Source organism: Melospiza georgiana, chromosome 8 (assembly GCF_028018845.1).
Source record: "Melospiza georgiana isolate bMelGeo1 chromosome 8, bMelGeo1.pri, whole genome shotgun sequence".
Lineage (NCBI taxonomy): Eukaryota > Metazoa > Chordata > Aves > Passeriformes > Passerellidae > Melospiza > Melospiza georgiana.
This window is the reverse complement of record NC_080437.1, coordinates 20,377,435-20,389,129: the sequence shown is the minus strand read 5'-3', so window position 1 is coordinate 20,389,129 and position 11,695 is coordinate 20,377,435. Positions and strand designations below refer to the sequence as shown.

Here is an 11,695-nt window from a genome sequence, read left to right as displayed (position 1 = left end):
AAATAAATACCTGTAGAAGTATCCATTATGTGTGCCTGTGTGTTTACCTCTTCCCCAGATACTACCCTTATTGCCAAATAGAAATTTTGGAGGTTTTTATAATCAACACTCTGCTCATGGTTTCAAAAATATTTTCTTAATAATTCAATGATTTTCAAATACATTTTCTCAGTTGCATCAAGGCCCCAGATGAAATCAAGATGTCCCCATGTAGGAAAATGCTCATGGTAAATGAGATTAGTGATCCGAGGAAGAAGCCTTGCCATGTCTGTTGGGTCTGCAAACGTGTCCTCTCCACCACTCCAAACAGCAGTTGGCACCTTTATCTCCTCTATCTTGTAGGCAGGAGGAGCAGTCTGTAAGAGAGGGAGGAGACCTGAGTGAGTGCTGGGTATCAAAGTTATGTTTAGAGAAAGGTTTCTGTGCAAGCACCTCTCTTGGTCTTTTGCCTCTGCAGTAAAGCCATAAGGATGAAGGTCACTCTCTTACTGTTCATTGCCCTAACCCCATTCCCTGTCCATGGAATGACCCATCCTATTCCTGTTCTTCCTATAAAGCATGGCTAAGGGTTGTCCTGCAGTTTGGTCCTGCTTGTGCTCTTCAGAGGTGTGGGCATGGAGAGAACAGTGGCAGTATTCATCAGTCTGGAGATTTTTCTGGAGATTTTTCCTCTATGTATTCAGGGTGAGAAGACCTATAAGTTTTTTGCAGTGCACAGAGTGCAAATTTTGGTCTTAGTTCTCATGCTTAGAACTGAAGTGGAAAGGAAATAATTTGGTTATTATTTCCCCCTAGAAAATTTCTGAGTGTGCAAGATAGAAGTGACTGATTGTAGCTCTGAAGCCTTTCTGTTTGGGAAAATCAGCATTTTAGTACAGCACAGAGCACGGCAAGTCAAATGTGCTGGTTAAAAGTGAAATGGTTGCCAGTCCACTGGAGAGGTCACTGTGAGATCTGATTCCTCTCTTAAATGAAAGACAAGCTTTGAGGATTTTAGAGCAAGTGAAGAGCTCTGTACTCATCCAGTCCTAGGACTTGGGTGTGGTTCTTATTAAATTTTGAAATGACATTGAGCACATCCCAGCATCAGTAGGGGAGACAAAATGAACTTCTGTTAATTGTCTGTAAAGGTCTATCTCTGCCTTGTTTGTGAATAGACTTTTACACTCGTGTGTGATTCAGCTGAGGCCACTCTCCCCCTTGTTAATACTCACAAGTGATAAAATTTGAATTTTTCTATCACTAGTTTTACCAAGACTCAAGGGTAGGTTCTGAGGGGGTCCATTTTGTCTTACCTGGTTGTATTTCTTCATGTTTTCCTTAGAGCCATAGTCATAAGCTTGAAACCGGTCTGTATGTGCTAGCTGTTAAAAGGACAGACAAAATAAAAGGTATGAGAGATGAAGGAGTAGAGTGCAAGAGGCATATTCCTGCCTGTGAGTCAAGTCAAGGCTCAGGTAGTGGACTGTGTTATTCCCACACCTTTCTCTGGTTGCAGGCTTCCAGGGTGCTGAGAATAGAGCATAGGATAAGTGGCATCCTTGCTTTCTCTCTTGCTAACTTTCTGTCCAGATCCTTATCTTCCACCCTCGGTATGTTTTGTTACTTAAAATTTTGTTTTACTACCTTAGATAACTGAAGTGGGAATCGCTGTTTGTCATACAGAATTGGGTCCAGCTGTCACATGGAAACAGAACCTGAATGTCTATAATGTATCAGGGCTATTACAAGTGTTACAGCATATTACAAGTGTTTGTAATATGCCTTGCAGGACTGGTGAGTGAATACTTGGAGTTGTTTGTTTGTTTTGGTAATTTAATTTTTTGCACAAACATGACAAGCAATTTCACTTGTGAGTGTTCTGTAATAAAGGGTGAGAGAAACTCAGTTTAGAAAACCTTTGCTTCCAAGATTTAAGTAGCTGGGTATGTGCTAAAAATCTGCCTGATGCATTGTCTTTGCTGTTCTATCTTCCTGTATCTGTGTTTGCTTTGCATCCACTTGAGTTCATGAGAGGTTGGCAAAATAAAACAGAGTCACTAGCTGTTCATGGTTTGTGTCCATTTCCTGGCTAGTTGTATCCTGTGGGATAGTTGTATCCTGTTGGGAATCTTTGTCTTCAGGAGCACATCTATATCCCAGACCATATTAAATGTGCAGGTGCTCATGGCAGGAGGTGAGAAGGTATGATGGTCAGTTTCCCAAATCCAGAGACTCTGGATTTCCCTGTGGGCTGTCAGGTGCATAAAAAGCAGTAGTAGGAGATGGTTTACATGTCAGTTTACAGTTGTACCTGTCGCCAATGAAAAATGTTGTGTGCCGATGTCCCAGCTGGGGAATGTCCTACGTACATATCTACTCGACTCTGGAGAGAAAGCAGACATTTTATAAAGACAGACATCCAGTGCTGTGACAGAATAAAACTGTGAAGAAAGTGAGTTTCTATTAAAGAAGTCAGCTTACAAAGCATTTTTCATAGTTCTGTTAGGGAGATGTCCCAATTCCATCTCCCTGGATTCTTCTTCAGCTGTGTTATCTTGCTCTGAGAACCACATTAGTAACTTAAGCAAGGCAGGAAATATCCTTCATGGTTTAGCTCTGCAATTCAAAAGCTGCAATTGATTTTGCATTGAGCCATTCAGTCTAACTGCTTTCCCATATGTGCTTTTAAAAAGGATTATAGATGAAAAAAATGGGCCCAGTTGTTACAGACACTGCAATAATAAACATTATACAGGCCAGCTTCTGCATACTTTGGCCACTGTAAAGGGGATTGGCACCACAGCATCCATATACTGGCAAGCAGAGGGAAAACTCTGCTGTCTCTCCTGTCCCCTCTGACTGATGCACAAGTGTTTGTGAATCCCACTGTAGGTGTGCTGCACTCCTCAGCACAGGGGAAGGACTTTCTGTAGCTTTGCTCCTTGTGGATGGAGCTGTTGGGCCCAGTTCTAAGGTCAACAAAGCCAGGAAAATGTCCCTTACAGTAGTTCTTTGGGACCAAGTTTTGGTGCAAATAGTCTGAAAATTGGGAAGAAGAATAGGTTTTTCTCCTGTCTTTTAGCTATATCAGTGTTCAGAGGACCCCAGTGTCTATATCCTAAAGAAGGAAACTGCCAAATATATGGGCAAGAAGTCTGACTCCATCACTCTTTGTCTCTCTTTAAAGATCATCTGTGTGTGACAAAAATCTGGTTGGCTTAGCCCCAAAGAGGATACATCCTGACACATGCAATACAGCTCCACTTTGAACTCAGCTCTTTCTCTCTGCCACTGGAATGTGCCCAGCTGTTGGTCCCACCCATCACCTGCCCTATCCATGTTCCCACTGCTGACAGTCCTGGCATTCCCTCGGTCTGCTGAGAGCTGCATTGTGATCAATGTGCATTCACATGCATGACAGTAACTAGACAAGGATACAGTGCACAAATGCAACTGCCAAAATCCCTTCAGTTTTGCTCTGAGTAGGTGTTCTTGCACATACTCACCGTGTTGATATTTTTTACACTGCCTCCAGCTATGTAACAGAGAACATGGGCACAAAACTTATCCAGGCTTGTACAGAGCTGTGTCACGGGTCCTTTCAGAAACTCGATCTGGTGGGCAGCTCCTTTGCAGCCAAATATTAACTGAGGGAAAGGAAAAGTGCAGTGCCTTTTTTTCTTGTTACAGAAGAATTTTATGCAGAAAATTGTTGCTAATAATTGTTGCCTAGCCTTCATAACACAGTAATCAGAGTGCTGACAGCTTACCCTCACAGTACCCCTTTAAAACACCATCTTCCCCATGGCACATCATTTATTCTTCCTCTTTCATATTACTATCAGCAATCCTCAAGCAAGCTGTCCTTCCATTTCTAGTGTGCTGACCCTAATGCCTACTCATTTTTATAAGTCCTACAGATTGTCATGTCTGTCATTGCAGTTCTGGTTTAACTCCTCCTGCATGAGGCCAGCAAAATTTTAGTTAAACAGAAGGAATCCTAAAACAGGACAGAGTTTCACAAGTCTCCTACTTCATTGGGAGCTGCTGCTACAAGCTCTATATCCTAACTATTTTCACCACAGAGTTTGGGAACAGTTTTTTGAGAGGACTCAATTCATCCCCAGCTCAGTGTCAGCATTGTCACTTGTTTGGGAACACTCGACCTCAGGCTGAGGGAACCCTGTGAAGATCAGTCAGGCATTGGACTCCTAGAAGGAAAAAGTGACATACCCTGAGCAGTGGTTCAGGAAGATTTGTTATCTTAATGAGAGGGCTTGTAGCATGTGGGCATGCAGTCACTGGGCCCAGAGCAAAGAACACTTTCACCCGTTTAGCCAGCTCGGGGTACATATAGAATGCTATGAAGCCTGCAAACACAGAAGAGACAGCCTGGGTTAGTGAAGATATCCTCCACAGACAAACTAAATACATGAACAGCAGATGGAAAACAAGGCATCATAGCATGTTTGCAGCCCAGTCTGTTGTGTTTGTGCTGCAGGTTTTACTGAAGGAAAGTGTTGAACTGAAATCCTGAAACTAATTTTATTTGGGAGGCAAAGTTCATTTTAAGGTTTAAAACGTGCCTGGGCATTGTCTTTATCAGAACCGTTTTTGTAGGGAGGTTTTGAAGATATCATAAATTCTAAAGTTAATGAAACTCTTACTAAAAAATAGTTTCTCAAATTAGAGTCTCTAAAGATCTATGCATGTTTATGCTTTCATGAAACTATAGAATAATTAACTGAATACTGGGAGCTTTGAGTATTTTCAACTGATTGCTTGCGCCACAGGCAGATGAAGAAAGGCTAGATGCATGGTTTGTTTTGCCATGGGGATACTTAAATACTCTTATGAGAGGCAAAAAAAGAGAAAAGGTCAGAATTTGTGACGATATATGATTTTTCCACACTTCTTTCTCTTTTTCTCTGGGTTGTTTACACTAATAACTGGCAGTGGCTTCTTTCTAATCAATGTCCATTCATGGATCTTATACATAAACCATAACCATCATAACTTTCAACTGATGCTAAAAGAAAATTTGCTGCATTTAGAGGCCATGAAATGAGTAATGACAAAGGCTGGATCTAAGAGAAAATAAACTATTAATGTTTCTACTTTCCTGATTTTTGTTCTTTGAGACTATGTTTTTAAACAGCAAAGTGGCCAGTTATAGCCTGTCATTAGCTACAACTTAAATTGTAAGATTTAAACAAAGTCATGACTTAGTAATGCTAAGGTTATTTTTCCTTGCCTTCAAGTAATTTAATTTAAATAAATGTATTCATGTAAATGATGTATTATATGGGCTGTTTTATCTTTTCAGTTTTTCCATCCTGTTCACAAGAACAGGGTTCCCAGGGCAGTGGTCACAGCACCAATTCTGCCAGAGATCAAGAAGTGTTTGAACAGTGCTCTTAGGCACAAGGTGAGAATGTTGGGGCTGGCCTGGGCAGGGCCAGGAGTTGGACTTCAGTGATCCTGTGTCCCTTCCAGCTCAAGACATTCTATGATTCTAATTGTCTGCCTTAATACAAAACAATTTCATGTAAATTCCCGTTGCTGAGAAAAATACCCTATAGCAGTACAAGCAGCACCCAGTAAATGACTGTTATTATGTCTGTTATTATTTAAAAAGTTGAACTACCACTGCAGATTCTATTAAGTTTATTTGCTTCTTAAGGGTAACCAAAGCTGATTTAAGAAAAGTTTTGAATATTTTCTAAATCTCAACACAGAAACATCTCTATGTTTTTTCTAACTCTCTACAAACAAGAAAAATAAGGGAATTAGTGGGGAGAGTCACCTACTGATCAAATAGGAACACAAATGGTTGTCAGTAATTCTCCTGACATTACCTGAAGTTGACCCTTCAGAGTGACCAATATAGTAAACATCCTTCTGGCCAGTTTTATTCATGACGAAGTTCAGTTCTGCTGGAATATCATATTTACCCATTTCATTGAAGCTGTGGGGAGAAACACAAAAAGCTGGCAGACAATGTGACTGTCACAGTGTGAGTTCCTGACTGTCAGTTTTGTTCATGGCAGCGAGCAGGAGCCATTGCAGGAGGAGGCTGCACACAGTGTCTGCACCCTTGCCTGAGCTGGGGAATGGGCAGAGGGTGCAGCTGTGCAGCCTGGCTGCCTGGTGCCCTGGGCTCTGTGTGCATCAGGTGCCACTTTCACCTGACAGCTGCAGCCCCTGGGGAACTGAATTTAATCAGGGCTTTCACCTGCATGGGTTACAAAACACATTTCCTTCCCTCTTGGCTGAATTCAGCTGTGAGAGATCAGATTTCTAGACAAGACTGCTCAGCATGTTCCAGATGAGGTTCTTGTTCTCCCTTTTACAGTACAGTCTCCCTTTTCCTCAGCGTCCCATTTCATTTCCCAGTCTGAAATCTCTTCCCCAGCCAATGCTCCCAACTCTGGGTAGTAGTGAGCATCCATCTTTGTCTGGTTCTTTGCTCTCCTGGGTGTAGATCCTGATCTGATGCTGGTTTAGGTAAAGGCCATCAGGCTGAAGCTATCTCCCCTGGGAGATAAGTCCCCTGGGAGTTTCTATGTTGAGTCTTTGTCTCTCAACTGAGTACCTGAACTGCCAGAACTCCTTCTGGCAGGGCTTAAGGGTCTTGTGTTTTAGAGACCAGGTGTTCCCTCTGCTGTTTCCCAACCAGACATCATAGCCAGCATCTGCAAGCACGAAGCCCAAGCTGTTGCTGGGCAGGTTGGAAATCCAGTGAGTAGCATCTCCTAGAAAAGCATGTTGCAGGAACACTGCAGGCCCTTGCCCTGAAAAAGATTAAAAAATACTTTTATTGGAACAGCAATTAATGTGTATTTAATATTGGAGCACAGAGTTCAGTTTGTGAGGTTTCTGTCTTCTAGAAGCTCCCAGGAGAACTATACATAGATATTGGTTTGAGAAACCTGAAGGATTTTTTTCTATGCAAGCAGGAACCATTTAATGACATTTCATAACAATTTTATGACAGGTCTGGCAAATAATCAATTTACTGAGGATGCTTGTCCTACTTCCTCTTGCACTGGAAAGGCAGCTTACGGCCCTCATGCTGAAACCATCTACCCAAAGGTGAAAACTGCTCAAGGCACAACAGTGTATGGAAGAGGAAGAAAAATTAAATAAATCCAAAGAAGGATTAATTAATCCAGACAGCAGACAAAGAACTTAATGTTACAACTTACTTCATAAGTTTTTTGACCAATCACACACAGCAAAAGCATATTGACAGTAGTTTTCTCTAATTACTATAAGCACAAGTACCTTTGGTTAAAACAATGCTTACTTATTTCGAATACAATACCTGCTTGTAAGCCTTAAAACACAATGCACAGAGCTCCATTATTAAGCTTAGAACTTCCTAATATCTCACTAGATAAACTTTTCTGCAGCTTAGGGAGCTATTCTAGACAAGCGTTAATACACAGATAATTGTTCTATTTGTCCTTACTTTTCTACTTCTTACATAATTTTTCTGCTGACCTATCTCATGGCTACTGCTTAGCTCTAATCACAGTTCTGCTGTCTCTGATGCCTGCCTTTTGCAGCTTTCCCAAAACCCTCTGATTTTATGGATTCCCACAAGTAAGCACTGAGCAGGGAGAGGCCCCTGATGTAACTTGGCCAGTTTTATTTTGAGAGTCAGGCTGGTCCAAATTATCTCCAAAGGAGATGCAGTTAGGGGAAGGCATCCAAATAAATTAACAAGGACTAATAATCAAGGTAACAGTACCCAGGGTACCTCAAATTCCAGCTGGAAATTTTTATTCAATTCAGAAAATGTGATGAAACAGATGAAATGCATTTGCTTTTCATTGACAACCTGGTTTCTTTCCTCCTTCCCTAAGAATATCTCTGTCCTTCAGAAGCCTAGGAATTATTCATATGCCTAACCTCAGAGGCTCTGTTGTCAGGGTACTATTTTATATGTGTATGATTTATGTTGTTAAGGCAAAACCTTCCCAAATTCTGTTTACCAGCCTACCTGCCAGACCATTTGAGGGAAAAAAAAAGCCTCCAAACCTTGGATGTAACACCATTATTAGGAAAGTCAGAAATAAGGACAGAGACACTGAATGTGTGGACTTCAGATGGATTCAGGATTTGAGTCACACTTCTGACAAAGTGTCCTTGTGGAGATGGAAAGGAATGAAACACTCCATTGCCCATGAAAGGGGGAAAGATGGGAATCCTTGTAAGAGCTGGCTCCTCTCAGACCTTCCTTGTGTCCTGTAATTGTCACACCTGTATTTCGGTCATTCCTCCCAGCAGGAATTCTGTAAACACCAAGAATGTATCCATCTTCTGTTGTAACTTCATATTCCTCACTGGGGTATCCATGATACCTGATAATTTCACTCTGTGGAAAGCCAGAGGAGAGTTTGTTAATGTTCCAGTTGTCCTATTCTAGAGCCTAACTAAGATGAGCAGTGCAGATGTGGGATGTGCTCTGATGGTAGTGCAAGGCCCCAGCCACAGAGACCATGGCTGAGAATAAACATTACAAATCTTGTAAAAAGATAAAGCAAAGTCCTCTTCAGACCTGTTTAGATGTTGGTTGTCTGGTATTTAGCCTCTGTTATGGGACAGAGCAGAAATGTGCTGAGTTACCAGCTCCCTTCTGAGAAGTAGTTTCTCATGTTATGCAAGGCTTATACAATTGTACCTTTCTACAGATTAAATATGCAGCTGTATCTGTGTAAGACAATGCCAATACCGGTGGGGATGGTCCATAACAAATCACTTTTTCGAAAAGTGTGGTTAGGCAAGTCATACAGGCAAAGCAAACAAGGGTGGAGATCTCGTCAAAGGAACTAATGGGACCACCTACACCTAATTTTGCATGTACTCTGAGGAAACCTTTGGTGACTCAGGGCAAAGCATCTTTGATTAGCTTGCATTGAGAGAATCTGAAGAAAGGCTTCAACCTCCCTTACCACAGTTCTGAGCAAACAGTCTGTCATGGAAGGGTAACACTTTGCTTCACTTGATATTAGAAACAGCCTTTGCCTTCACTGCAAAGGAATTTTTCTCTGTGGCAGCCCAGATTGTTTGGATATGAAAATCAAGGTTTCTTCCAGGCTAGTGCTGGAAGGTTCCTTGTTCTCTTGCCAGGTTTGCATTCCTCCTGTTCTGCAGTAGCCTGAAATACCAACATGTGTAGAGAAAACTGACTGCAAACAGATATCATGAGCCATGACACAGCTCCACATTTATCATATATCTGTTGGGCTTCACTCTAAATGCCGGCAGCAAAGTCTGTTGTTCAGTTTAGCAGGGACTGGAGCAGTAGTCAGTGCTCTGTCCACAGCCAGGCTGAGTCTGGCCACTGGGACCACAATTATATGTTGTGGATCTGCAGTGCCCCTCAGGAGGTTCTGGGGAGCTGCCCAGCCTTGGAAGCAAAGGCAGCAGCCAGCAGTCCCCACGGCAGTGCTGTGTGTCTGTCCTCATGCAGTGAGGCACATCTGCCCCTGGCACGTTCAGAGCCAGCCCTCACGGTGGGAGTGACCCTAAGGCAGTGGCTTTGGAAACAGCAGGCTGGGAAAACAGGAGATGCAAAAGGGGCTCTTCTTAGCTTTCCTGACAAGGAGTGTTAGTTATACTGGAAAAGAAGCTTTAGAAAAGGAAAGAAGGTGACCCAACTTACAACATTCATGAAGCATTCCGGGTTGCGACTCTTCTTGCAGCGGCTTGTGTCAACACCTGCACTGGAGGCTGCTGAGAATCCTGCTGAGAATCCTGCTGAAAAGGCAATTCCATGGGAGCAGAGCAGCACGAGGAGGCACCACATCTTGGGGCTGTGTGGAAGAGCACATGCACGGGTGCTTGTGTTAGGAAGAGAGTGGTGTGGAATTCCACAGGAGGAGCCAAGAGCAGAGTCTCCTGAAGGTTTTCTGAGAACTGTTCCCCAGGGACTGCCTGAGTAACAACCTGTGTGGGGATGGGCTGTCTTAAACTCACCCTGTTTAACAGGTAGGATTGCAGAACAGGAGTGGGAAGCACCTGGGCATACCATGCAAGAATATGCCTGAGCACTCTGCAGATTACAAGAGAACTGGGCTTGGCAGCCAGGGCCAGCTCTTGGCACGAGCCTAGCAGAAGCTTGACAAAGAAGCATGATCACCTGAGGTGATTGTCACCCAGCTTGCCCACCTTTATCTGCTTCCACCCTTCTGCCAGCAGGAGAGGCAAAGGGAGAGGAAAGCACTGTTTGTTTCCTGTCTCCTCAGGAATGAGGTGAAAGAGGTTCAGGATGCCCTGTTTAAGCTTGCCCTCCCTTCCTCTGGGACTGAATGCTATTCTGGTGTCTGTCAGTGGTGTGCTGGGGGGAGGGGCCAGATAATGAGGCTCATGAAGGGGTCAGGAATAATTCAGTCACTCTGTGAAGAGATTTAATGGATTCTGGGCAACATGCTTGCATGTTCAGTGCCAGTTTGTGCTTTCCTCATAGGGTGATGTGCCCCAGAACATAATCAGTTCTTTTGAGAATATAGAGCAAACAAGGTGACCATGTGTGGGTCCCCAAAATCCCCATGAGTCAGTTCCTAGTCAGCCTTACCTTTTGGCCACCAGGCAAGCAGCTGTGAGGAGAGAGCAAGAGATCCTGAGACTGCCTTTGTGCTGCCAAAGGCATGTCTCCAATACCTCTTAGAAATGGTTGTCTATAGTGCAAATCTTGTATTGGTCATGGGAAAGTGAGACCTTGCCCTTTCCTGGGATGATGCATGGTTCCAGATTAGCATTTCTGAATAGAAATTGCAGAGTGCAGTCGATCTAGTACCAGTTTATTCCAACTCCATGTAAAATAGATATGCTGCCAGGTTTTAGTCTTTATTTTCTAGAATCCAAATCAATAAGTGCAGGAACTGAGCTTCCCAGACATTTTGACAAAAAAGATTGGTCCGGGAAGCTCAGTACTGTGCTTACATATTCAGGAAAAGCCACATCATACATCATACATCAGATTTTTGTTTTATGTGTGAGGAGAGAATGATACCTCTGAAGAGAAGAGTAGTAGTATAAAGACCATAAAGATCAGGGAGGAGACCTCAATATTCAATAGTAGAATCCATGGGACTTAATGCAGTGTAAGGCTTCAGCTCATTGCAGCACCTTGTAAGAATGCCTCACCAGGAGTGGCTGGGGACACCACTGCTCTTGCAGGCTGGGCTTCCTCAGAAGAAGACGACAGGTTTCTGTGACCATGGTGTGTTTTTGCTCACCATCCTGTCCATCCTTTAATGGACTTTTGATGCAATTGTAAAATATCTGCCAAGTCCAGCACTGAGACACAAGCCTGCAGCAGTTCCTGAGGACAGATTGTCAGGGAAGGACAGGGAACTCCAGAGGGTTCAGCCTTGCTGGGGGAAGGCAGGCAAAGGCCACTGGTGTTATGCTCAGCAGCAGCCAGCAAGAGAGGGATTGTCAGCATTTCAGAGTCCATCTAACTTCACAGTAGCCATAGCATACATGGTTTGCGAGTGAATTTCATAGAAGACCTTCCTGTCTTAAAGTTTTTGTTAGGAAGTTAAGCAGGCTCAGGAGACAAGTCTTTTGGGAACCAGGCATTAGACATGGAGAATGCAATTTTTAATGATAAACAGAGGTTCCCATGTAGCCACATGTTTCCTGAGTCTGCTTCTAGCATAAGATATCTGTTATGATGAGATATGCTGCTCTGTGAAGT

General features: G+C 43.1%; 1 protein-coding gene across 1 annotated transcript; it reads right to left on the bottom strand.

The window, feature by feature from the left end:
• Positions 1-122: 122 nt before the first annotated feature.
• On the bottom strand, positions 123-10,584 carry LOC131086205 (lysosomal acid lipase/cholesteryl ester hydrolase-like). The gene is made up of 10 exons (XM_058029115.1): positions 10,568-10,584; positions 9,656-9,806; positions 8,251-8,365; positions 6,578-6,776; positions 5,841-5,950; positions 4,216-4,352; positions 3,489-3,629; positions 2,294-2,365; positions 1,296-1,364; positions 123-356 (listed from the first exon to the last, which is right to left on the bottom strand). Exons 2-10 carry the CDS (start codon positions 9,797-9,799, stop codon positions 123-125), a joined length of 1,221 nt encoding a protein of 406 aa, XP_057885098.1. The 5' UTR covers positions 9,800-9,806; positions 10,568-10,584.
• Between the last annotated feature and the right edge of the window lie 1,111 nt (positions 10,585-11,695).

What these genes read in the sequence shown, in the direction of transcription:
- LOC131086205 (XM_058029115.1), bottom strand. Translation starts at nt 9,799, where the DNA reads ATGTGGTGCCTCCTCGTGCTGCTCTGCTCCCATGGAATTGCCTTTTCA. An exon ending in CGGAATGCTTCATGAATGTT is followed by an intron (nt 8,366 to 9,655) that starts GTAAGTTGGGTC and finishes GGCTTTCCACAG; the next exon opens with AGTGAAATTATCAGGTATCA. An exon ending in ACATGAAGAAATACAACCAG is followed by an intron (nt 357 to 1,295) that starts GTAAGACAAAAT and finishes CCTCTCTTACAG; the next exon opens with ACTGCTCCTCCTGCCTACAA.